Source organism: Triturus cristatus, chromosome 1_2 (genome assembly GCF_964204655.1).
Source record: "Triturus cristatus chromosome 1_2, aTriCri1.1, whole genome shotgun sequence".
NCBI lineage: Eukaryota > Metazoa > Chordata > Amphibia > Caudata > Salamandridae > Triturus > Triturus cristatus.
Window position 1 is genome coordinate 586,941,765 of NC_140580.1, and position 25,064 is coordinate 586,966,828.

A 25,064-nucleotide genomic window follows, 5' to 3' on the forward strand; every position below is an offset into this window, starting at 1 on the left:
GAAGGCCCATGTTGAACGTTTGTTTTTGCCTGCCAGAGCCCGCACACCGCACAGCGAGGGGGACTTCAGCACCCAGCATTCTTTGCGCCAGAGGAGGCGCTAATGCATTTCCTGAGCGCCAGGAGGCGCATAAGAGGGGGCCAGGGCTCCGGCAGCGTGGGACCTGCATGGGCGGGCCCGTCCATGCCCGCCAGAGCCCGAAAAAGGCTTGTCCGAGCCCACCCTCTTTCATCGGAGCAGGGGCATAGAATCCACATTTCTAAGGTACTGTTCATTAATATAAACTGACTTGTTAACTAGTATCTAATGGCTAAACGACTTAAACAAAAGGATTTTCTTACAGCCTCGGGGGGGGGGGTCTTGTGGGGTCCCTCGATGCCTTCCTGACACGGGCGGAGTCGGTGCTGACACACGAAATACAACTAACAGAGAAAAGACTCTCTTTGGATACTGTCGTGACCCATAAAAGATCACCATTAGGTTGCATAAGCAGGGCTAAATCTCCTACAGGCGCTCACACAGCTGCCGTGTGCCTGCATGATGACCCAATAATTACAGACAGATCCGGGGGGGCAAGTGGACTCAGCGTTGGTGACCCTAGATGCTGACTCACCCATCCCAGCAAATACCTCAGCCACGGGGACAGTTGTGGCGGGAAGTGGTGCCACGCCAGTGCAGGAGGTGTCCCGCTCCCTAGAGGTCTTGCCCATTGTGCCTCTCGCACCTCTGGCCTCAATTGAAACATTAACAGCACCAGAACCCGGGAACAGAGAGGTCGCAACTAGATCTAAAAAGCACCTAAGGGTTATCCCAAGGGGGAGTGGGACGGGATCGATACCAACAGTTATTAACGAACCGCCGGCAAAATGGTCCAGGAGTGGCGCCCCCAATGGCCAAGGCAGAAGCCCAGATTAAAGCAGCCACCTTCCAAATGACCAAATCAAGATTTCACGGCCTCGGAAGGCGCACAAGGGTCTTCAGGGCATTCTATGCGACAGGGTTCATCCCCTAGCCCACCGATTCTCGATTGCAATAATGTTCAGTGGAGAAGACTTGAGACATTGGTGTCTGTGCTGCTGGACCCCTTACTTATGTAAATTATGGTCAATTGAGGAGAAACTCTTGTTGATTGAAGAGTTAAATAGCACATCATCTAACACATCTAATACAGGGGGGTGTTGTTGTAATTATTCTGTTCAACCATTAGCTATACCATCTGTGGCTCAGGGGGCACCGGAAGGGGGAAAACACATGACAAGGATTCCACCTTCATTACCTTTAACGGGCTCTGATCTCCGATTACACAAACGAGCTGACATGGTAAATGACATGGTAAATCATATCCCTCAATTTAACCCTGTAGCAACACGCCCTAAGGCTCAATCTGGGAACTTGGGTGCAAGGGATCTAAGGGCAGTGGAGGCAGGGTCTGAGAAGGTCCAACTAGAGAATCAGCACAATGCTTTGAAGGGGGATAGTGCACACCAACAACAAATGAGAGGGGAAGATATGCCAGTCGCCCCCTATAGCATTGAGCTCCCAGTAATAGACCTCCCACCGGCAAGTTGCCCATACACAGTGGTTCTGACAGGTGTGCCAGGACATAATAACGCACAAGAGGAGTCCACAGTTCAGTTAATTAATAAAGTGGCGTACTGGATGTGCAAGTATGCTAGATTCAACATTAAAGATCATCGGCACATTCTTATGGCCAAGAGGGTGTCTTGGATTGGCAAATCAAGGAAAGTTTTTTTAGAAGACTGCATTATTGTCACGTTTAGATACCCTGAGTTGGCGCGTGGGATTCTCTCGTACTCAGCTGGTTCATTCGCCTTAGAGTCCAGCTTTAAACCACTGCCCTTGGGCTTTTTTTATAGACCAGTGCCCAGCCTTAAACCTATACAATGCTATGCAGTACAGGATCAGGGAACTGGGTGGGGCGGCAGGCCTGTGGCGGTAACTAATGCATTTACACCACTGAGGTATTTGAACATCGACTGACTAAACCATAGGGAGGGTGGGGGCAGAGTCAGTGATATCCTTTTGCCCAACACTGACATAGCAGAGAGGAGTGTGGAGTCCTATATGGGGACAACATTACTATCCCCTGTGGAGTGCAGGGAATCTGATATCTCTGAGATAAATCTTGTGGGTAGGCCCGCCATCCTGCGGAGCAGTACTGGGCTTGCTGATATTATTGTGGGGAGCAGTGGGGGAGACATAAAAATTATCTCGTGGAACATAGCTGGACTATCTAGTAAATTTGGGGAAGAGCAATGGCTCACTTACGTGAGGCAGTACCACATAATATGCCTTCAGGAAACATCAGAGACAGGTAAAAACTTTTTTATTGAAGGATATAACACCTTCTTTTGCCCTGCAGTTAGATCAGTCTCCGGTAGAGCAAAGGGGGGCCTGATCATGTTCATAGATTTGAGAATTCAGGGCAGTTGGAAAAATCTGGCTTGGGACTCAAATGTCGTCCAAGGAATAAAATTCTCGAATAACACCTTTAGGGTAATTCTAATAAATGTTTATAATGTAATGCCAAATGCGCAGGGCGCGAGCAGTCTCTATGAACTAAATACACGGCTGGAGCACACACAAGGGAAAGGGCTGGCTCAATCACAATTGATTTTAGTTGGCGATTTTAACTGTCACTTGTGCCCACACCTGAGGGCAGCACATGGTGATTGGTCATTCTGTTCATTAAGGAAGGGACCTCACCTGGAGCATTCCCAGGTGGGACGGGAACTGACTGGTCTTTTATATTCCTATGAGTTAACCCACACGATGGACATGATCGTTAATGAAAAGGGAGAGTTTACCATTCGTACATTGATTTTATTTTTGTCTTCCCTTTATTGAAAAGAGGTGCATTAAAATGTAATATACAACACAGTGTGTTTAGTGATCATAACCCACTCATCCTAGTGCTTGCTGCTCAGTTCCAATTGCCAGTATTAAACAGACAGGAAGGGGGTTCGGCAATTGCCGTGACGGACCAAGGCAGAAGGCAGAGATGGGCCCAGGTTGATACTGTTGCTTTTAATACTTCCCTATTTGATAGAGGTTACCAGGAAATATTGAAATGCTTAGATTTAGGAGTGAAAGGGGCTGAATTAATAGAGGTTTTTATGAATACCGCAAACTTGGTGGATATCTTGTTGAAGGCCCTCCTAGGTGGTTTGATAGCCAATGTTCACAGGCCCTAAGAGAGTTAAAAGTGGCACTTAAGCAGATTCCAAGGGACAGGGAGCGGGTGGCTGCTTGCCGTTTAAGTTATAAACTAGCTGTCAAAGGACAAAAGGGCCATTTACAAAATGCCGCCTGGGAGGAGCTCACGGAGGCGGCGGAGGTGTAGGACTCCGCCCGCTTTTGGAGAGTAATTAATAACCCTTGTTTCATGGACCTGAATAAGCCAGGGCTAAGCAATAATATTCTGCCAGAACAATGGCAGCAGCATTTTCAGGGCTTGTATAACCACCCTCACAGTCGGGATGAGCTGCAGACCCCAACCGCATCACTGAGTATCGACCCTGTTACCTTCTCCCTGGATGAAGTAAGTTTAGGAATCGAGGGCCTGACGAGAAACAAGGCACCGGGCCAGATGGAATCCCACCAGACCTCTTTCGTTGTAATACGGAGCCCCTCTTCTAACTAGGGTACTAAATGCGGCAATAAGCTCAGCAATGCCAGCATCCTGGTCTTCCGCCATTATTGTGCCAATTTTAAAAAAAGGCGACAGGGATAGCCCACACTGCTATCGACCCATATCTCTGATAGATGTCCCAGCGAAGGTTCTGGGGCGGGTGATTTTAAACAGGTTGATGGAATGGGCAGAGCCCACACAAATCATTACGGATGCTCAATAAGGGTTCCGTCCGGGGAAATCCACCGTAGATCAATGCCTCAACTTGTACCTCATCACCGCAAAATATACAGTAGCTAAGCCTGCAGCATTATACTTAGCCTTTATGGACCTCGCTGCGGCCTTTGACCGCGTGAATCACAGTAAACTGTGGGCAATAATGGGTGATCTCGGGGTGGACCCGGCAATAATAAATATTCTTCAATCGCTGCATTCCAATACCACAGCTGCTGTTAGATACACACAGGATGGTAAGGTTATGGATTATTTCAAGTGTTCAAGGGCGTTCAGACAAGGATGCATGTTAGTGCCGTTTTTGTTTACCCTATATATTAACGGTCTAGACGCCACCTTGCGCGACATCCAAGCAGACCTGCCGAGAATGGGTGTAAGAGCAGCCCCGGTTCTGCTTTACGCAGATGATGCGGGGCTCCTCACCCGCACCCCACATGGTTTGCTTCTTTTAATTGATGGTTTTGTGAAGTTTATGGAAAATCTGGATATGTCCCCTAATCTCGCAAAATCATATGTCATGGAAATGGGAAGAAGCCAAGAAAATTATACCATAGGCTCATATACCCTAGGTAAAATCCCAGCCTTTGCAAATTTGGGCATGTTTTTTGATGGTCATTTGAATTTTAAACATTTATTAGAGGAAAAGTGCCTGGCCCTGAACAGGTCTACAGGTTCTATTGCAAATTGTGCACATAGGCTAGGATGTTGGACCCCGGGTATGATCTTAAATGTATTAACTCAATTTGTTGCGCCAAGGTTCTGTATGGAAGTGAGGTGTGGGGATTCGTCAAGACTACTAATTTGCAAAGGGAAGAGAACAAATACCTGAGGCGTTTACTGAAGGTCCCTCATAGTACCCCGGCATTTAGCGTTCACGAAGAACTGGGGGTCAAATATATTTCAGACCTGGTGTCAGTTAAGCCCCTACTATGTTGGCTGAAGATTTGGACAAACGTAGAGGCGGGTCTGACAAGGCTCGTAATTCAGGACTTTCTTTCCTTAGACCACATAATGAAAATCCCCTGGATAAAATATGTTAGGGATTCTTTTACTAAACTAGGGCGTGGAGATCTGTTTACCAAACCGGATACAATAAGACCCAAGGATAAGAGTGATACCAAAGTTCTGTATTCAAAGTTTGCCATGGCGCAACGTGAAGCCGCTGAACCTGTTAAACATTCAGTGAGAGATCATATTCTAGTTAACACAACTCAGGGTATAGAACCATATTTAACATTAATGACAAGTGCACATGATAGATTTTTAATTACTCGTTTCAGTTCAAATTTTATTCATCACTTATTGGCGGTACCGGCAGGTTTTATTATAAACTCAGAAGAGAGAGGGCCCTGTGGCTGCAACAATAGGTCTCCACAGGATACCCTTCATTTAGTCCTTCTCTGCCCGTATTACGCCTACCCCAAAACAATTTTTTTGAAGGGCCTATTAAGAAAAGTTAGATTTAGGCAGGCACGCATAGCTTTGTTGTTTTTAAAATTGTCATCTGATGTTTTTACTCTTTTTTGTGTGGTCAACTTTTTAAGAGCTGCTCTAAAGCTAAGAATCACGAGGGGGGACTGAAGTATTGAGGTATTTTTGTCATTCCCCCGCAATACCTAGTCTAAGTGGTTGAATCATGTATGTGGTAATCATCTTACAGCCTGTTTTAGTGAAATGTATTCTTGTGAGATATTTTATGAATGATTTGTTATTTATATGCTTTTATGATTTGGTAATCAAATCGAATAAAGTTTACTAATAATAATAAAGATTAGTGGAAGGAGAGACTGATGGATAAACTCGAAGTTGCTGGTCTCTATGCCCTTTTCTGCTGATGTGGACTTTGGGAGCACAACTTCACAATGGTCTTTGTACAAGAACATTCTGAGAAAAAATGTCAAGGAGGATGGATAGAGGCGATGATGGACTGACAGTAGAATGGAGAGACGATTGGATGGGTGAATACATGGATGGATGGATAGTATGAATTATGGAGAGAAGGAAGGATGGATAAAGGAGCGGCAGAAGGGAGGATGTATGGATGGATGCAAAGGAAGAAAAGATGGATTGATGAATGATGGATGGATGCATAGAAGGAAAGATGGATTTGTGAATGATAGACAGATGGATGCATAGATAAAGAGCAAGAAAAAGGGGGAACAACAGAAAACTGGATGGATGGAAAAAAGGGTGTCTGGGGAGGTTATATGGATGCAGAGATGAAAGGATGAATAAATGAAAACAGAAGAGCAAGAAAGAAGATGAGCAACAGAAGACTGGATGGATAGAAGGATGGGTGGATGAATGGAGAGGAGAATGTCGGGGGAGGATGGATAGATGGAGAATGTGAGGGGATAGATAAATGAAGAAATTAGAGAATGAAGGCTGGATAACTGAGATAAGAAAGTGAGGAAGGGTGGATGGAGAAGGAAGAAATGATGAATGGGTGGATGACTCAATGAATGGAGAGAAAGAGGGAGCAATTAGTGGATGGAGAGACGGGTGGAGGGATGAAGAGAAGCATAGGAAGGGAAAATGAGAGTGAGGATGGAAAGAAGGGTGGGTGGATACATGGAAGTAAAAAGGAAGAAAAGGGATGAGAAGGGGGGGTGGCAGGATTGCTTTGAAAATTCCTTAGGGTGAATACAGCTCTCCCCCAAAAGAGGCGCACTTGCCTCACTTGCTCGCTTAGTGTCATTTGGTACTTGGTTCGAGTGAGGGATAGTACATTTTTCTGACTATTGCCAGGTTTTGCAGCTGTAATTTCCATTATATTTTCACTAGCCTCTTGCCTCTAGAAACTAATTACTATCTCAAAGACTGATATTGAAAAATAAGCCATGGCACACAAAGAAAGTGTGCCAGAGCTCACCAACTGCAACCATTGGCATAAATGATTCACTGTGTACGAGGGAATCATGCATTGTTGATGCCCATGCATTACATGTGTGTGTGTGTGTGTGTATACATCTGAGTGTGTGAAACCTGCACTGCTGCTACTTCAGCTACAACTGTTTGTGTCTATGATGGAAGCATGAACATTGGAGCTGCGTACATATGGACTCCAACTTCTGTATATCACATATGCTTTTAAGTGTAACTCTTATATTCAATGTGTGTTTAACCTAATTAGTCTGCATGCTCCACTCTAATAAGAATTTTAGTAGGCTATCACTCTTGGGCATGTTATGAAATGATATGTAGCTGTACTTAGTTGAATGATAATCAATGTAACTGCAAATGCCAAGTCTGCATTTACACTTTAATTATAAATGTTTGATTCCTAAGGATTAATAGTATTTAATTTTGACTCTTGAGCTAATTTAGCTTGATGTTGGGCTTTAGCTGAGCATTGCACACTTTAAAGTTTCTAGTATGTTTGTTTTCTCCAGTTTGCACGGGTGTTATCTGGTTCCACGTTTGTTAGAGAAAGGTGTATTGTTATAGACTGATAGTGAAGTCTGAGAAGAAAAAGCTGTCTGCAAATATGTTCATGGGAGAAAGTAAGTGTGAACATACATTTGAGTTGGGGGGCAATACAGAGCAGATCATGGGAGGGAAGGATTCTGTTATTTCTGGGGTCTCGTAATGTGTGCGACCCACATCTTCTTTTGAATTACCCAGAAATTGGGCCAGTACCTGTCAATTAGCTGTAGTATTTCCAAAGATCTATCACGTAGAAAAGTTAAATGGGTTTCTATGCAAGGCCAAAGTGTAGTAGTAGTGCTTCTGAAATAGTTGGAGATAGTTTAGGCACAATGATTCCTTCTGTCTGGGTTGTTTTAAATGACCTAAAGTTTAGGAAGCTTTCTACCATAGCTGATAAATTATCAATTAGCACTGTTGGGTCATTGCTGACTGTTGATACTGAAATCATAGCTATTAGATTAATGGTATTGCAAAATCGGTTTGCATTAGATATTTTGCTGGCAAGATGTAGAAGGTTCACCAATGCTGCACCAATATACCAGATAAGAGTGAGATTAGAAGGTTTGTGGAAAACATCACTGATTTGAAACTGCACTAGAAAGATTTAGAAACTACAGATGCATGGGAAGCGATTGGAAAGGGATTTGCCACAGTAAGCAATTGATTGTGTAATACAGGTAGTGGGGTTTTAGGCACTATATTGAAGCCTATTATAATTATTGCAATTTGTTTGATTTGTGTGTTTGCTTTGTGTAAAGCATTCAAGTATATGAGATCAAAGAAGAAGTCGTTGATGGGAAGGGAGCGAAGAAAAAGAGAAGTGATATACAAGTAGAGGAGAGTCAGTGTAAGTTTTAAACTGAAATGAAGGTGCAAGATGTTGTAGACAACAGATTTTTGAGATGGTCTCAAGAACGATTCATTTGATTTGTAATGGACATACTAGCCATCAGTGATGGGGGAGCTTTGGAGCAGCGTAAATTCAGGCTCCACCTTCTGTATTTCACTTATATGCATTTACGTGTAACTCTTATATTCAATGTGTGTTTAATGTCATTAATCTGTGTGTTCCACTCTGATAATAACTTTAGTGGGCTATCACTTTTGAGCATGTTAAGAAATCATGCTTAACTGTACTGAGTTGAATGATAATCAATGTAACTGCATTTACCAAATATGTATTTATACTTTAATAATAACTGTTTGATTCCCAAAGTTAATAAAATTGTATTGTGCTTCCATTTTGATTCTCAAGCTAATTTAGCTTGGCGTCGGGTCTTAGCTGAGCATTACACACATTAAGGTCTCCAGTATGCTGGTTTCTCTCTTCCACAGGTGCGGTATCGGGTTCCTTGTTAGTTAGAGAAAGGGTTATTGTTATATATTAAACCGATAGTGAAATCTAAGAAGAGACTGCTAGCAGCACAGTTGGAGAGACAACGGTGAACTCAGCCTCCTGTGCTTGGCATACTAGGAAGATGCAACTCTCAAGGGCAAGCAAATGTGTACCTAATTGTGTGAGAATGGGAAATTAAAGGAGTTTGCCAGTTCCCAGCCAATGCTGACATGGGATTGGCTCCAGACTGTGGAAGCGAGATATGGATGTTCTGGAACCTTCAATTGTGCTTCTAGTTAGTGTTCTATAGTTAGTTACAGCAGACCTTACTCTGACTTAGATGTGAGGATATCTCTGTGTTGGGTTTACCCCTGAGTGGAAAGCTTCATGCTGGACACTTCTACTGAGGTTTACAGAATGCTGACATCTTCTTTACTTCCTCTTTAGAAATCTCCAACACTCTTTTATCTCTTAATTTAGACAGGGCGAGTTTCTTTATGGAAGACATAATTTGGATATTTTGCATTGTTTACATTTTGATTGTGTCTATTGTGTATTTCATAATACTTAATTTCAGGGTATTTGAGCATCATAATATACTGGCTGGATTTTTTTTATATTATCTTAACCATTGCCAATTTTGCTGAATGATGATTTGACTAATATTTGGAAAACAAACCTCTACGGTTGAATACCATGCTCTCTGTCGCTATTGTGAAGTCACATTGGTTTAATTGTACTTTAAATGTATTTTTGATTTTAGCTCCCTCTCAACACTTCAAGTTGGCAACCAAAGGTCCGTACGACCAGTCGGGATTCTGTTTGAGGATTTTACCAAGAGATTGAGAATCAAATACCCCTCCTCCATCAACTCCTAGTGCTTGTAGAAAAAATCCATGTGTGCTGGAGCCAATAAATGCTGACCAGGGCAGCACTCTGCTCAACTGTGAGCAGCTCAATTTTAATTATAAGCAGTACACATTTTAGGGTCAGCACACTGTCTAGCTGTATAAATCTTCAATGAATTGTTTATGTCAGAACCTCTTTTTCAAAAACAGCAAAGCAGAATTTTTCCAGTAAAAAAATTTAGAGGCTGTAACTAGATTGAATAAGTGATGGAAGATTTCACTATTACTGCACAGTAGGTACATATTATGTATGAGGGAAGCTTGAGCAGGTTTTACCTGTCCTACACTTGGTACCTGGTGTGCGTGTGTGTGTGTGTGTGTGTGTGTGTGTGTGTGTGTGTGTGCGTGTTTAGGTGTATGTGTGTGTGTGTGTGTGTTTGTGAGCTGCCACACTGCTGTTGCCTATGCTGTCCCTGTTCTGTGCGTTTGAGGGAAGTTTTCATTGATAATACCTAAGTAGTACCTGTTCTGTGTCTCTTAGTGGAGATTGAGAAAACCTTTCAACTAATCAAAGGACATGAGACACAAGTCACATTAATGTGTCTCCAGATGACATGCACTTTTATACGGTTTGGCCCTGAGCCTCCGCATTTTATACTTTAACATCCCAGATCGTGGTGGCAGCGTATACAGATCAAACCTCCCCATCATTGCAGTTTCAAAACTGTATGATGGAAATAAACAGGTGGATGGGAAAGCACTGTTTTAGGTTTAACTCCGGGAAAACTAAAGTGGTGATTTTTGGGAATCTGCAACCCAAATGAGATGACTCTTGGTGGCCGGCAGAAATGGGGGAGCTGCCAAAACCAGTTCAGAAGGTGAAAAACCTGGGGGAGCTGATTGATAATAAACTCACTATATCTCAGCAGACCAATGCCATTGTGTCCACCTCCTATTTTCTGATCAAGAAATTGAAGAAGATTCTACCTTATATTCCAGTCGACTCCAAAAGGACGGTAGTGAACACACTTGTGCAGTCAAAGTTAGACTACTGCAACGGACTCTACCTGAATATGCAGAAACAATATCTTAAAAAGCTTCAGATGATTCAAAACGCAGCTGCAAGGCTATTACTAAATGTCCCTAAACACGAGTCTGTAGCCAAGGAAATTCGAAGACTTCACTGGCTCCTGGTGGCGCATCGTATTAAGTTCAAGGCGCTATGCCTAGCCTACAACACCTGACCAATGTTTTTCAAAAATCTCTTTTCCTGGTATCACCCAGTCAGACAACTACGCTCCTTAGGCGCTAGACTCATGAGGGTTCCAAGGATCCAAACCTCTTTCTGGGGAGGCCGTAGCATCTCGTACGGCACAGCAAAACTATGGAACACGCTTCCATTTGATATCAGAAGTGCTTGCTCACTCGCCTCGTTCAGAAAGCACCTTAAAACATGTATTTTTCAGAATTAGTTGCTCTCATCCTTGGCTTACCACAGTCTTAGCGCCAAGACACCTCCGGGTATTGGCTCGCTCAATACATTTTATTAACATAACATAACCTCATGCAGTTCTTTACAAACATAGTGTCAATGACTGCAGACTTGGACAATACTTGAAATTTGTGGGCCTCCACATCATCTCCCTGCATGGAAGCACCTACCCCTAGGCCTCATCAGCCAAGCTGCTCACACACGCCTTTATTGTTGAAAACAAGACCAAGAGCAAGCGTCAGTACCAGCCTGCTCTCCTTGCAATCACCAGCATCAGAAGCTCCTTGTGACTTCCAGAGCTGGACTGGCCATACCACCATTCTGGCATTTTCTTAGTGGACTACTGGTTAGAAGGCTGCTTTCAGGGCAGGATATGCTGCCACGATTCAACTATGAAAGTGCTCATGGCCCATTCTAGTTAAGGCCTCCTGTTGTGGGGGGCTGGTTTGAACATTTTTGCGAGGCCTCCAGTCTGGCCCTGATGACCTCTACCCCCATTGAGTCTCTAGTTTCCCTTTGGGTAGTAGTATTAAAATGCTGCATCTTGGCACACGTCACCACTCTGCCTCTCTTTGTCTCATTTGCTTGCCATATTCCACCACTTGGCTTCTTCCAGTTACAACCCTCCTCCTATCCCTCACCTTATGCATTATATCAGCCACTGTGATCAATTTTCGCCTCCCCACCCCTTCCCCCCACTGCACGTGTCCACATTTTCCACCAATCCACCCGCATGTTTTTCAATTCCAAACTAATCGTACCGCCAACGAAATGTGTAGTTTACTGGGAACAAGAACAGACAGCATGGCCAAAACACTGCCTCTTCTGTGTCGAACCCAAATAATATTCTCTTCACTCAATACCCCACTGTATCAAACACTCGCAGATATACTGAGATGATTTCACAATGACTGGGACCTCAAGCTCAGACATTTCATCCCTTTACACCCTCCATTCACTGACCGTGGCCACCTCTTACCCTGACGTCCTTGCTGTCTATCTTAGATGCTCACAACCATAGAAAAAGTCCAATTCCAGCTGGAAATTCAGTGAGCACTGTTAAAACTGCTGAAATGATTTGGACAATGGAATATGTACTTTTAAAGATATCAATACTCTGAAACCCCGGTCGCCCTGTATCAAATGGGATATCAGGAGATAAGGGGTCCCAGAGTTAACTTACTATTAATAGGTCTCATGTGTTTTTTATCAACTTACTCATACATGTGCATTTATCCATCCACACAATGATCCAACTAGCAATCCACCAACATTTATCCATCCACATACCCCATCTTGCTATAGACTCAAACATTCATCAGTCATCTGTGCTTTCATTCATAAACTTGCTTCTGCAGGTCTACCTGGATATGTTATGTCTGTATTTGCAACGGCACCTGAATGTGTGTTACATATGTTTACATCCATGCATGCATATAAAGGATCCAGGTCTAAGCATTACAATAAAAGTTAATATATTTAAAATGAGCCAGACATATTGGCTTTGTCTTCGCTTGCTTGTAATGGTGCCCTTGTTCAGAAGAGGCATACAGGAAGTGTTACCTGTGACCAGCAGCGCAGGTACCTGGATATAGCCTTTCTGGAAGTGTGGTTTTTCACAAGCTCATCCTCTTTGCAGGGCACCTTGGAGAGCAAGATTAGAACCTCCAGGGACGTTTTATTCGCAAAGCCAGAGAATCTGTCGGCATCAATGGACTCGCTGAAGGCGCAGATGAAGCACTTTCCGTCGAGAAGGGTGACAATTATCCAGACCACAGGAGCGATCATTGCCCGCTGGATGACAGACGTGCACATGTACCTGCAGCAAGAAGTAGACAAGAGGCCGCGTTATGCATCTCAGATTCTTAACTGTGTGGGACCAGGGTTAGACTCAAATCATACAAAGTATCCATTTAAAGGATAAACCATTAGGGCATGCATTTTTGGGATATTTGAAAAGGATACCTATGATTTTAAATGTATCTGTTGGAGAAAACAGAATGTGTATTTTTCATGCAGTTATCTGTATCACACCAGCCTATTTTCCATGTGTTCTAGGTTCATCAGAGGTGGACTTGAGCTGGACATCTGTAGGGAGACGCAAAAGTCAGGCACGAGCCAAAGGTGTAATTAATGTGGATGTGGGCAAATAAAGTTATCTTCACTCTCTAATATCTAACCCACCAATCAGAAAATGTGCCTTGCTGCCAAAAACCGACTGTGTTTAGCACAATGCTCTGCCTATCACTCATTTGTATCTCCTGCACCAAAAGCTCCTGGTAGTCTCTTCTCGCTTCTGTGGCTTGATATGGGGCCATGGTCTTCTAAGCGCTTGCCTTAACTAATGAACAAGAGAGGAATGGCACTGTGTACTGCTATGCACACTTCTTTCTAGCGAGTATGTTGCCAGTTCTTATACACGGCAGATATTTCACTAATAACTTGGTAACGAACGACTCACCTGATCTATAACAATTAAATGTGTGTGTGACTTTCCTTTTTACTCAAAGAGGCACATCAGGGAAAACAGAAAACAAATGTGATTTTATCCTTTCTATGGCGGAGTCCACGTGTTTGTTATAACACACCCCTGACTTCCATCTTTAAATCCTGTTAACCAGAAGCACCTCCGGTAATGATATAACAATAGGAAATCGATGCACAAAGACTGGCTCGTCGCCATATCTGTAAAACACACTGCAGTGTTCTTTCACCTTTCAGTTCTCTTTCCAAAGGCTCATTAAAAAACCTCTACCTCCAGATGGTGAGATGAAGAAAGGACTTTCATTTGCAATAATGATGGCAGCATGCAGCCTTTATTCTCCTAATGGGCTTGCAATATCAGATATGCATGCAATGCCTGCAAAAAATACCTTTTGGGTAAAAACTTAACTTTGATCAATTCCATATTCATCAGTATCGAGTCTTCATGATATGTCTGAAAAGATACGTATTTTTTCAGACATGTCGGCTTCCGCAGCTCGGAGGAGAACAGAGTTTGTGCAAATGTTACACTTGTTTAAAGCCAAAGGCGCCCAAGCGACGATAGCGCAACAGTCTAAGCTTAAAGTTTTGGTTAAAGGCAAATTTTTTATGTTATCTGATATAGCAGCAGCACAGGATCTACTTAAGGAGATTTCGTCCTCTCAATCTAGTTAGTTTGGGAGGAGTATATGTTGAGCTATGTCTTTTTCTGCACATAGGATGTTATAGGTTCTTTTTTTTTTTCTGTGCGCTGATTAATTGGAGGGTGGGGGGTGGGCCATGAGAGCACGAAGGAGTGTGGAACCCAGGGGGCCAAGGGGGTGTGAACAGTTCACCCCAATGAAGTGGGGAAGGTTCCGATGGTCTGCGTGGGAGGAGGGAATTCGGCCATTGGAGGGTAAGGCTTGGGGGGGTGAGGGTGGGGATGGTTGGTGTGGGGGTGTCGGTGATGGGTGGGATGAATCAAAAAAGGAATTTGATGGTGTCAGGATATGCTTATTTTTTTTTTCTCGATTTTGATTTCGATTCTAAGTGCCAGAAAGTATATAATGTGCAAGGGGTGGTCCGATGATATCTGTCATCAGCTAGTTAAATCTAGATCTCAATGTCAATGAAAGAAAGTTTGAAGTTGTTTTCCCTTAATGTTAATGGTTTAAATAATATTAAGAAAAGGCGCGCTGTGGAATGTTGGTTAAAGGCTGAAAATCCATCAGTAATTCTGTTACAAGAGACTCATATTCCCTCTTCTAAATTGGACGAATTTTCTATGTTTAAATCCTGGGCTTCGTTTCGTTGCTTCGCATCATGTGATGAATTTAAAAGAGGGGTGGCGATATTTTTAAATAAGAATATTTATCCTGAAATTATTCATTCAGAAGAGGGAGGTTCAGGACGTTGGTGCTGGGTCTCTTGCAGAGTTAAAAGTAGACAAAGACCCTTTATTTTTGTATCCTGTTATGGGCCTTTAAATGACGATTTCAATATGTATGAAGATATGTTTCAATCTTTATTAACGGTGTCAGGCGATATAGTGATTGCTGGTGATTTCAATGTTTTGATGGATCCCAAAATAGACTCATCTTCACAATCAAAAAAACAACTTAAACCCAAAGTTTTTCACACCATCTCTAATTATATACGATTATTGGATCTCTCTGATCATTGGCGTTTAGCCCATCCTTTTAAACGAGAGTATACTTGCTGGTCGGGCAGATTTAAGTCCTCCTCTCGTATCGATTTTTTTTAGCCTCACGTAAACTTATGCTCGGTTCTTATAATACGGTGTATAATGTATTTTCTGATCACATTATGCTCATTAGGGAATTCATTCTTGGGGATATTTGAAGTTCCCCTAAAAGATGGGTTTTCAATAAAGTTTATCTTAATGACGAAAAATGGGTTTCCGAAGTAAAACATGAGAGCATAGAATTCCTAATGCGTAATTCTGGCACCGCCTCTCCTAACATTATTTGGGATGCTTTAAATGCTTTTATTCGTGGTATCTGTATTGGAAGAGACGCTGCTACATCTATAGAGGCTAGGGCCATAAAAAAATCATTAGAACATCGTATACAGGTTCTCAGTGTTCAAAGACAGCAAAATTCCTCTAGAATTATCAAAGATCAATGAAATGAAGCCAAACGAGAATTTAGTTCATTTTTATACGAGCAAGGAGAGGCTTTTTTTCGTACTCAGCACCAGAAAGTTTACGAAGAAAGCAATTTTACGGGAAGGTTTTTGGCTTGGCAAGCGAAAGAACAAGCAGCGTCTAATTTAATTCGGGGGATAAATTGTCCAGTCACACTTCAATTTACAACTGACCCGGATGAGATAGGTAAGATAATGCATTGTCATTATCCAAAAATATAGAGCTATCAGCATATAATTGATCAGTCTAAATTGAACGCCTTTTTGAGGAAGGCCGTAATTCCTTCTCTTTCTCAAATTGAACAATTAAATATGATGGGTGCATTCTCGTTGGAAGAGGTAGAGCTCGTAGTGAAAGAACTTCCTTTGGGTAAAGCCTCTGGCCCAGATGGGATACCCGCCGAATTTTTTAAAGTATTTTTTCCTGCCTTTTCAAATTTTTTTCTCGACCTTCTCAATTCAATGTTGGCAGGAGCTCCTATTCCAGACTCATTTCGTGAGGGTACTGTGGTTAGCTTTTTGAAGAAGGAGAAAGATGCTAGAGATCCTAATGCATACCGTCCAATTACTCTCCTAAATTCTGATTATAAGATCGTTACTAAATTATTGGCTATTCGATTTAATCAGATTTCCACGGATTTGATTCACGCAGATCAAAACGGCTTCATTGCCGGCAGACAGCTGCTGACCAATACTCATTATCTTTCGGAAGCTTTGGATTATTTTAAGACACAGAGGATTCCCGCACTTATTCTTTTATTGGATGCGGAAAAAGCTTTTGATTTGGTGGTTTGGGAGACACTTTTTATTATTTTGTCACACTTTCATATTCCGCCAAATATCATTAACTTAATTCGAAACTTATACACGGGTGCAAAAGCAAACATTATTATTAATTCACAAATGGTCGGGTCAGTCTCTGTTAATCGGGGAACATTCTTTTAGCTTTTTTCATTGAACCTCTCGCAATTGCAATTCGTAAGTGTACTGAGATCTTACCTCCGCTTCCTTCTATGTCCACGATAAAACTTTACGCAGACGACATTATGTTACTTATCAAATCCGATTTACAGTTTTCGCATTCCGCATTCCAACTCTTCGAGAAATTCGAGACTTTTGGGGGCTATCGGATCAATAAAAAGAAGACAGAAATATTGGTCTGTGGTAATCACAGTCCGGAATTACATCCGGATTTACGCGGTAGCATTAATAAGAATCCTAAGAGATATCTTGGGGTCTTTTTTTCATCTTCAGTTAAAGATCTCTGCCGTTTGAATTTTGATCCCCTCATTCAGAAGGTTCGCTCAATGTTATCGCGCTGGAATAAATTACCGCTTTCAATCTTGGGCAGAGTCTCCTTGATAAAAATGTCTATTTTACCGCTGTTTAATTTTCTGTTTTCAACAATCCCTTGCTTTCTGTCAGGCACTTTCTTTACTAAAATTGAATCTTTATTTTCTTGTTTTTTGTGGGCACATAAAACACCTCGTATTGCGATGAGTACTCTTTTTGAGGATTCAGACAATGGAGGCCTTGCACTTCCTAATATTAGAGATTATTATTGCGCCTATTTTGCCCAATATCTCTCTCGATTTAAAATTCCAACTCTGAATCCAAATCTATACATCAGCTTTATTTTTATTTAATTTTTTCGGAAAGTCAAATACCCTCCCCTCTTTTGGTACCTAAATCCCCCAAATTGGTTAGGTATAAAATAATTGCATGGTTTTTTAGGAAGCGCACCGTTATGCTTAATAGATATTCTCTTTCTCTTTTTAATTCCTCCTCTTCTCTTGTTTCCTTACTTTCATTCAGTGGGATGAGTCCAGGCTCTGATTTAATGGCCTACTGGGCTAAAGCTGGTTACAGCAAAGTGGGTGATTTTCTACAACAATCAAGCTGGATAACCCCGTCCGAGATGCGAGCACTACTCTTAGATAATTTTTTGTTAATCGGGTCTTATAAAAAAAATTATCAATTCCTGCTACAGCATACTCTCATTTCATTTTCTCAGATCTCCTCATTAAATAATGATCTTTTCTTTAATAATACACTGATAAGGAAACCCGGCGAGTGGAAACGTATCTTAGCTCAATCTAGACAAGGGGATCTGGGTTTCAAAGCTGTCAAAAAATGGTGGGAACAAGAAAATCATGTTTTATGTTTGACTGCTTGGCGGACCCTCAATAAGTTCAATTTTTCGACTTTAAGGGGAGCTAATTGGCGCAGAATGTTATTTTTTGTTAAGTGGCTTCTATATCGTACCCCGGCGGTAATTTCTAAAATGTATAGTAATTTTATACCCAATTGTTTCAGATGCCTGAACTTTGCCCCAGCTAATTGGGCTCATGTTATAATCAACTGCAGCATGGTGAAAGTCTTTTGGGAGGATATCTTTGCCTTCTTACGTTTAAATTTTCATATCCAGTTATTTCCAAATGTAAACTACTCATATGTTGATATTACTTACTGAAAGCAGGGTCCTCTGTACGAGATTTGTTGTTCACATGTTTTGTTTTTTGTTATGAACTTTTGATCTGTAACTATGTATGACACCAATCAATTCCAATAAAAAAAATAAAAAAAAGAGTCTTCATGATATAAGTGCTCAGCCAAAAACTGAAAGCGATCATTATCCATTAATAGCAAAGCGCCTACTTCAAGGCTTAAAGAGGCATCCGCTAACTTAGTTTTGAAACCCCAAAACATGATACTGGCATCTAGACAAAATACACAGAAATCAACTGCAAGAAATTATTACTCTGAAGCAAGTCCCAAAGAAGGATATAATTCAAGCCTTCATGAATATGCTCACATTCATCCCCCGGTATCCACAAATCTCACCAACCTAAAAATCAAGAAATGATTCTATACAAAACCTCAAATACTAACCCTAATGAAAGACTTAAAAAAATAGGTTTCTGAACCTACAGAGGAGATGATATTAAACAGTTTAAGAGAAGAATATAAGCTATTAACTAAGCTTAAGAAGACACTACTACATTTTCAAAGATTGGAATCTGGTAAAAAGTGGACTACACCAAAGTGACAAAATAGATTTTGGTAATTAGTTAAATGGGGTTGCAGCGGGACACCTACAAACCTAAACGTGGGAGTCGAATGGCTCTGAAATTGGTCTGCTCTACCAGAGAATAATAATAGCTTCAAAAAAGAATTTCAAGATGTGCCAGAGTCTGTAAGCTTATTAGCTTCAAATGAAGATTTATAATTTACTGAAGAAGAAATTATGTATGCGATTTTAAGTCAATGGCCATATTATGCACCTGGCCCAGAACAAAGGTTATTGGATGTTTTTCGAACCAAGGCATATGGGTCCTCCTTTTTTTAAGCAGTCTACAAACTGGTCTGGAAATTCAAAGACGTACCCTGCTAATATGGAACAGAGAATATCATCTCTATTTTCAAAAAAGGCTTGCGATCAGACAGTGCAAACTATTTACCAATGTCATTGTTGGATGGAGCAGGAAAAATCTATAGGAAGCTATTACTAAACCATATAGAAGACTAGGTTGAAAGTGGCCGGAGTCTGGCTGGCCTGCTGGAAGTTTTCATCACCGCAGTGGGCACATTCGATGAGCAATGATCAGGCAACAAGGCTCTGTTTCATGTGCATTAAATAAGTGAAGCAAAACCCCCCCTCCCCTGTTCCTACCTATTTTAGACACGAAAACAGCCTTAGACTCAGTCAATACAACATTTCTTTGATCCACACTGAGGAAACAGGGGATGCCTGAAAACCTACTATTTGTTTGGTATCAGATATATAAAATATCATTTTGAGTTCTTTCCCATAAAATATCTCAACAACATCTGTTGCATTGCCTCAGTATATTGCGTTATGTGTTGGACATATGCACCTGAACTCCCTGATTTGAAGAAATGAATGGAAATCTCTTTAGCTATATTTGTTCTCTCCACTCACCAACTGCAGATCAGTAAGCATTCTAGATACTGCAGATTGCACATTCAGGGATCTAGCACACACATTATATTCCATGAAATTTAGAATCCTCAAGAAAGTATAATATAACTTTTCTGGAATCTAGATAAATGTATAAAACTCACAGCAGTAAACAATGGCAAAGACAATTTACAATTATCCGATAATAGGTTTCATTTTTACCAAACTCAGTACATTGCATTGAACTATTTCATCAGGGCTAGCTCATAGCAAGGAGGTCATCAATGATTCCCCAACTCCTTAACTACATCCCATGACCTGGCTTCAAATTCAGCTATTCTTGTAGAATTTTCTGACATTAATGGAAGATCAGCTCAAGACTAGCAAATATTCAGGGTGCCTGAAAGACCTCCCACCTTGAAACCATACAAATTCTGGTACTGGACTCTAAAATTTCATTTTGTGTGACCTTTGTAAAAAATACATCGCTGGCATGGAGCAAAGTTCCATTCGATCTAAACATATGCAGTAACTGTGCCTTTTTTTTTGCCAAATCCTCTATGAATCTTCACAATCCCAGGAATTATTGCCCAAACAATTATGATAGACATTGGTGAAACACCTCCTGGTCTTCATTTAGACAAAAAAATCTGTAGTTCTCTAATGTAGTGAGTGTTCAATGAGTCTGATGTATAAATGTGATTTTGGAAGTGACATGGCAGGACCTTAGAGTGAGATAAAGTTTAGAGGTAGCTTTCCTGGATTTTGGATCTATCAATGACGTTTGAAACAGTTGACCAAATGCTATTTAATGGAGTCATGTCATCGGGTTTTGAGGATTCTACTATGTAGAACATACAGTGCATAACTTTATCATCTTGTCGGTCAAAAAGTACCAAGATGACGTGCATTACTACAAAGCTTCAAATCGTTTCTAGTCCTTGTAACCATACAAGTACAGGCATTGGCAAGTATAATTTGTAACTTTCTGTTGTCACTTCCGAAGCAAAATCCTAGCAGAATGGCTTATAGCAGAATATATTATGTGTTAAAAAAAATAATATTGCCCTTACCTCTTATTCAAAGTCTCTTGAAGTGGTCAAGAAATAGGAGCCTTTTTTGACTTGGCACCACGAATTTCAACTGTTGTAAAAGTTGGCTTGTGTCATTTGATAACCTTGAAGGAAAGGTTCCCACTGGCTACTTTGAATAAGCTGAAGGCTGTTATGGCCAAGACTAGCCAAAGTGCGCATGAGACAATAATTCACCAGGCACTCCACCAATCTGGTCTAAATGGTAGGGTAGGAAGAAAAAAGCCATTACTCCAGGACGTCCTCACTGAATCTCATTTCAAGAATGCAAAAATGCTCAGGAGACACTGTAGACGTATTACAAAATGCTTCGAGGTCCGAAGAAATAAATATGGATATTTTGTGCCCAAATGCAAACGGTTATGTTTGGCACACACCAAGCACAGCACGTTACCCAAAGAACACCATCCCTACTGCAAAGAGCCAATAGCATGTCATGGGATGCTTCTCATTGGCAATGATTGGGTTACTTATTAGGATATAAGGGAATACGAATGGACCTAAATAGAGAAAAAACACCAGGAAAACGAAACATTTAGTTTAATGCAAGAAACCTTAAACAGGAGGATAAATTCACAGTTCAGCATGAGACCATCTCAGTTAAAGCTGAAATAGTTTGGCTAAGGTACAAAAAGATACACCTTCCTGAGTGCAAGGGTCATATTGCTGTATAATACAAAATCCTTTCAGTCCCAAGTATTCATACATGAGTGTAACAACCATTAAGAACAGCATCCTTCATTTTAGGAAAGTAATGCTTTTTCGAACCATTACTGACCCAAAATATTCATTACAGAAAATGTATATTAGGAGAGATTTTGTAGGAAAGAGGGAAAGTTATGTTCCCTTACGACCCCCCAACACTCCATCTGCGCTGCAGAGTCCAGAGACTCCAGAACACAACAGCCTCATAACTATTAAAAGGTGTGCTTGATGGCACTTGCACTAACCCTGGCATTTTGGTGAATTATCATCCATGATGATCACCTGACTTTAAAGGTGACTTGATGTTTGGTAAACTCTAACACTTCCATGAAGGCTCAGTTAGGCACATCCACGTGGACCATCCTTTAATCCTGCCCTACATTCAACACCATCAAGACGTCTGTGTCTATCACTGAATTGCCTGATTGTATCTCAACAATGTAGTAGTCCTTCTTCTCTGTCAATGTATTTTCCCTTTGTTAATATGCAGCCCGGGAGGAAGATAACTTTGAATGCTACAGGATTCATTTTTGCTTAGTGACAGCAATTATCTTGGCCAGTACTGTGACCACAAAGAGGAGCTCTATGTCCTGACACAACCTTTGTGCTCCAAGTCTAATAAAGGGCCGTAAGATAGTAAGAAAGACAGACCATACAATGAATGCAATATGGCCCAGGCAGAAGCAGTGGGCACTCGGCAAGGAGCCGAAGACAGGGTAACCTGATATATGCTCATCCGTTCATCCATCTATCACTCCACCTTTACATCAACCCACATGTGGAGCTGTATTAACCCACATGTGGTTGCGTGCAGGCACCGTCTCACCAGTTCAACAGCTCATATGTACTTCCACACTCCTCTGCATCTCCATCTGCAAATGGATTCCCCATCCATCAAGCTAGACTTGTTTCTGTCGAACTATCTACCTCTAAGAACATGCATCTCTTTATTTACTAATTTGCGCTTCTGTCTATACATGCATCAATCCATCTGAGCACAGAACACAGTTCAACTCATTTATAGCTCAACCTACACACCAACGTAGATGTTAGAACTCCTTTCAGAGGGCCATGGGCAAGCAGGCGTTCCTGGGCCCAACCGTGGGGGGTGAGGCTTTTAACTCCTGATGTCCCAGGACCCAACTTACTATGGGCTCTGAGCAACTGGGCCATGTACCACTACAGCATGGATATAAGATGGAAGAGCACATGCCATTACCACGCATGCCTTTACCATGCGTCTATTACCCCACATATGTCTTTACCACGCAAGTCATTACCATGCATATGCCTTTACCACGCATACCTTTACAATGAAAATGTAAGTATATTGCAGGTAAGTGAAAACTGTGTGTGTGTGTATGTATTTCTCTCTCGATATATATATATATATATATATATATATATATATATTTATATATATATATATATATATATGTATAAGATCGAATTCATTAGAATTACAACCCCTTTTTTAATATTTTTTTATTATTATTGGCACTTCACCTTCAACACCATAGAACCCCCATACCATGTCCGACATCTAGGCAAAATCAGGCATCTCTTTATATGTATAATTTTTCCCTCTCCCTTTTGAATGTAAGGATTAGACTTGACCATCTATTTTGTAAGTTTAATACACTGCAAGGCCATTTCACCTTCTATTTGAACGAATTTTGTCATTTATTATGCTTATGATTTTGGGATATTTCAGTATTTTACTGGTCATTGGGTCTCCTATTTTGGTTTTATCTGATCGATTTTATATCCCATAATCATTGATAGAATTCAAAAGTAAAGTGAGGAACAATACACAACAAAAGAACTATGAAAAAAAGCACGATGAAAAAAACGTGACTAAATTTAATAGTTTTTTTGGTATTTGACCTGTATTTATTGATGTCTGTTCAAACATGCTCAATAGCTGTTAGTATTTTGTCTATGTTTATGCTGGGCAGGTCATGTGATGTGCCTACGTATTGCACTAGCACTTTGAAAAATGCACTGGAATTGGGCTCCGACATGTCATGTGAACAAGGCTCTGTGGAGCGGAAGCGCGTCATGGCGACATAAGGAGTGAAGTAAAATCACCTCAGCACTTATATCGGGTCCGTGTCCATCTGTTCGGTGTGGATTTTGCCAGATGTGGAGAAGAAAGTGATATATATGTATATATATATATATATTTAATTCCATTTCAAACCCCAACTCCTATACTCAACTAGCACTAAACCCTGAAAATATCCTTGCCAACCAAATGCCATGACCCACCCTAAACCCTAAAAATACCTTTAACATCCAAATACCCTCACCCAACCAAAACTCTAAAAATACCCTTATCACCCAAATACCCTACCCCACCCTAAAACACCATTGCCATCCAAATACCCTCACTCACCCTAAACCCTAAAAATGTCCTTGCCACCCAAATACCTTTACCTACCCCACAACACTAAAAATTCCATTACCACCCAAATGCCCGTACCCACACTAAACTCTAAAAATACCCTTGCCACTCAAATATCCTCTCCCAACCAAAACTCTAAAAATGCCCTTACCACCCAAATACCCTATCCCACCCTAAACAGCAAAAATGCCCTTGTCACCCAAATACCCTCACCAATCCTAAGCATTAAACATAACATTGCCACCCAAATACTGTTACCTACCCTAAACTCTTAATATACTCTTGCCACCCAAATACCCTTACCCACCTAAACGCTAAAAATAGCATTGCCAGCCAAATACCCTCACCCCTCTAAACTTTTAAAAATACCCTTACCACCCAAATACCCTCACCTACCCTAAACCCTAAAAATACCCTTACCATCCAAATAACCTTTCCCACCCTAAACCCTTAAATATTCTTGCTACCCAAATACCCGTACTCACCCCTAAATCCTACAAATACCCTTACCATCCAAATAGCTTCACCAGTGGCGACTACTCCATAGGGGTGTGGAGGCGCAGTGCGAGAAGCAGAAACATAAAATGGTAAAACTACCATTTTATGTTTCTGCTTCAGTGCTTCTCGCACTGCAAGAACGCAGAAGTGCCTGGTTGTTGGCGGGCGGGTGGGTGGTCCTGCTTGAGGGCAGGGTGGTGTGGCTTCCACACTGTTGTGGACCCTGACTGCTTTGGTCGGCCTGGGGCTGACCAAAGCAGTCATGCACACTCTCCCTTTTCTCTCTGTAGGCTGCATGCAGCCTACAGAGAGAAAAGGGCCTCGGAGTAGGCGCCCGGCAGGGGCGCTGTGCGCTTGCACTGTACCAATCATAACGCTGCCATTGCAGCGTTGTGATTGGCGGAGGGGAGGGAGGATGCCTGTGGGTGGCTTTCCTGATGAGAGCTGCAGGGAAAATGCAGGACGGTGGGAGTCGGGACCCGGCCAGGACAGCTGAGGCGGCGCAGTACAGTGAGTTTTATTTTAATTATTTAAACCCCTCCCCCGTGACGACCCCATTTCCACCTGCCCGTCATGCCGGCCGCGACTGTGTTTTGCATCTGCTGCTGAAGTCCACTGTGCATTATCAGGAGTGACAAGTGCCAGGGGGCTCCTCAGACTTCACTTCAGGTATGTAGTGCACGCGTGCACATGCCGTGAAAGGTACCCCTAGACTGAACAGTTTGAATAGTTATGACGCGTTTATGTGCGACACATAAACGTGTCGTAAGGCTTGCTCAGGGCTCACACTCCCTGGAAGAATGCCGGGCGGCTGTGCA

The 25,064-nt window shown here is 41.7% G+C and overlaps 1 protein-coding gene across 1 annotated transcript in view; it reads right to left on the reverse strand.

The window, feature by feature from the left end:
- LOC146867692 (calcium homeostasis modulator protein 3-like) overlaps positions 1–25,064 on the reverse strand; it is a 51,190-nt gene that overhangs the window by 15,890 nt on the left and 10,236 nt on the right. Inside the window, exon 2 of the mRNA XM_085615034.1 lies at positions 12,555–12,810. Coding sequence (XP_085471160.1) covers positions 12,555–12,810 — 256 coding nt within the window. The remainder of the gene's footprint in view (positions 1–12,554; positions 12,811–25,064) is intronic.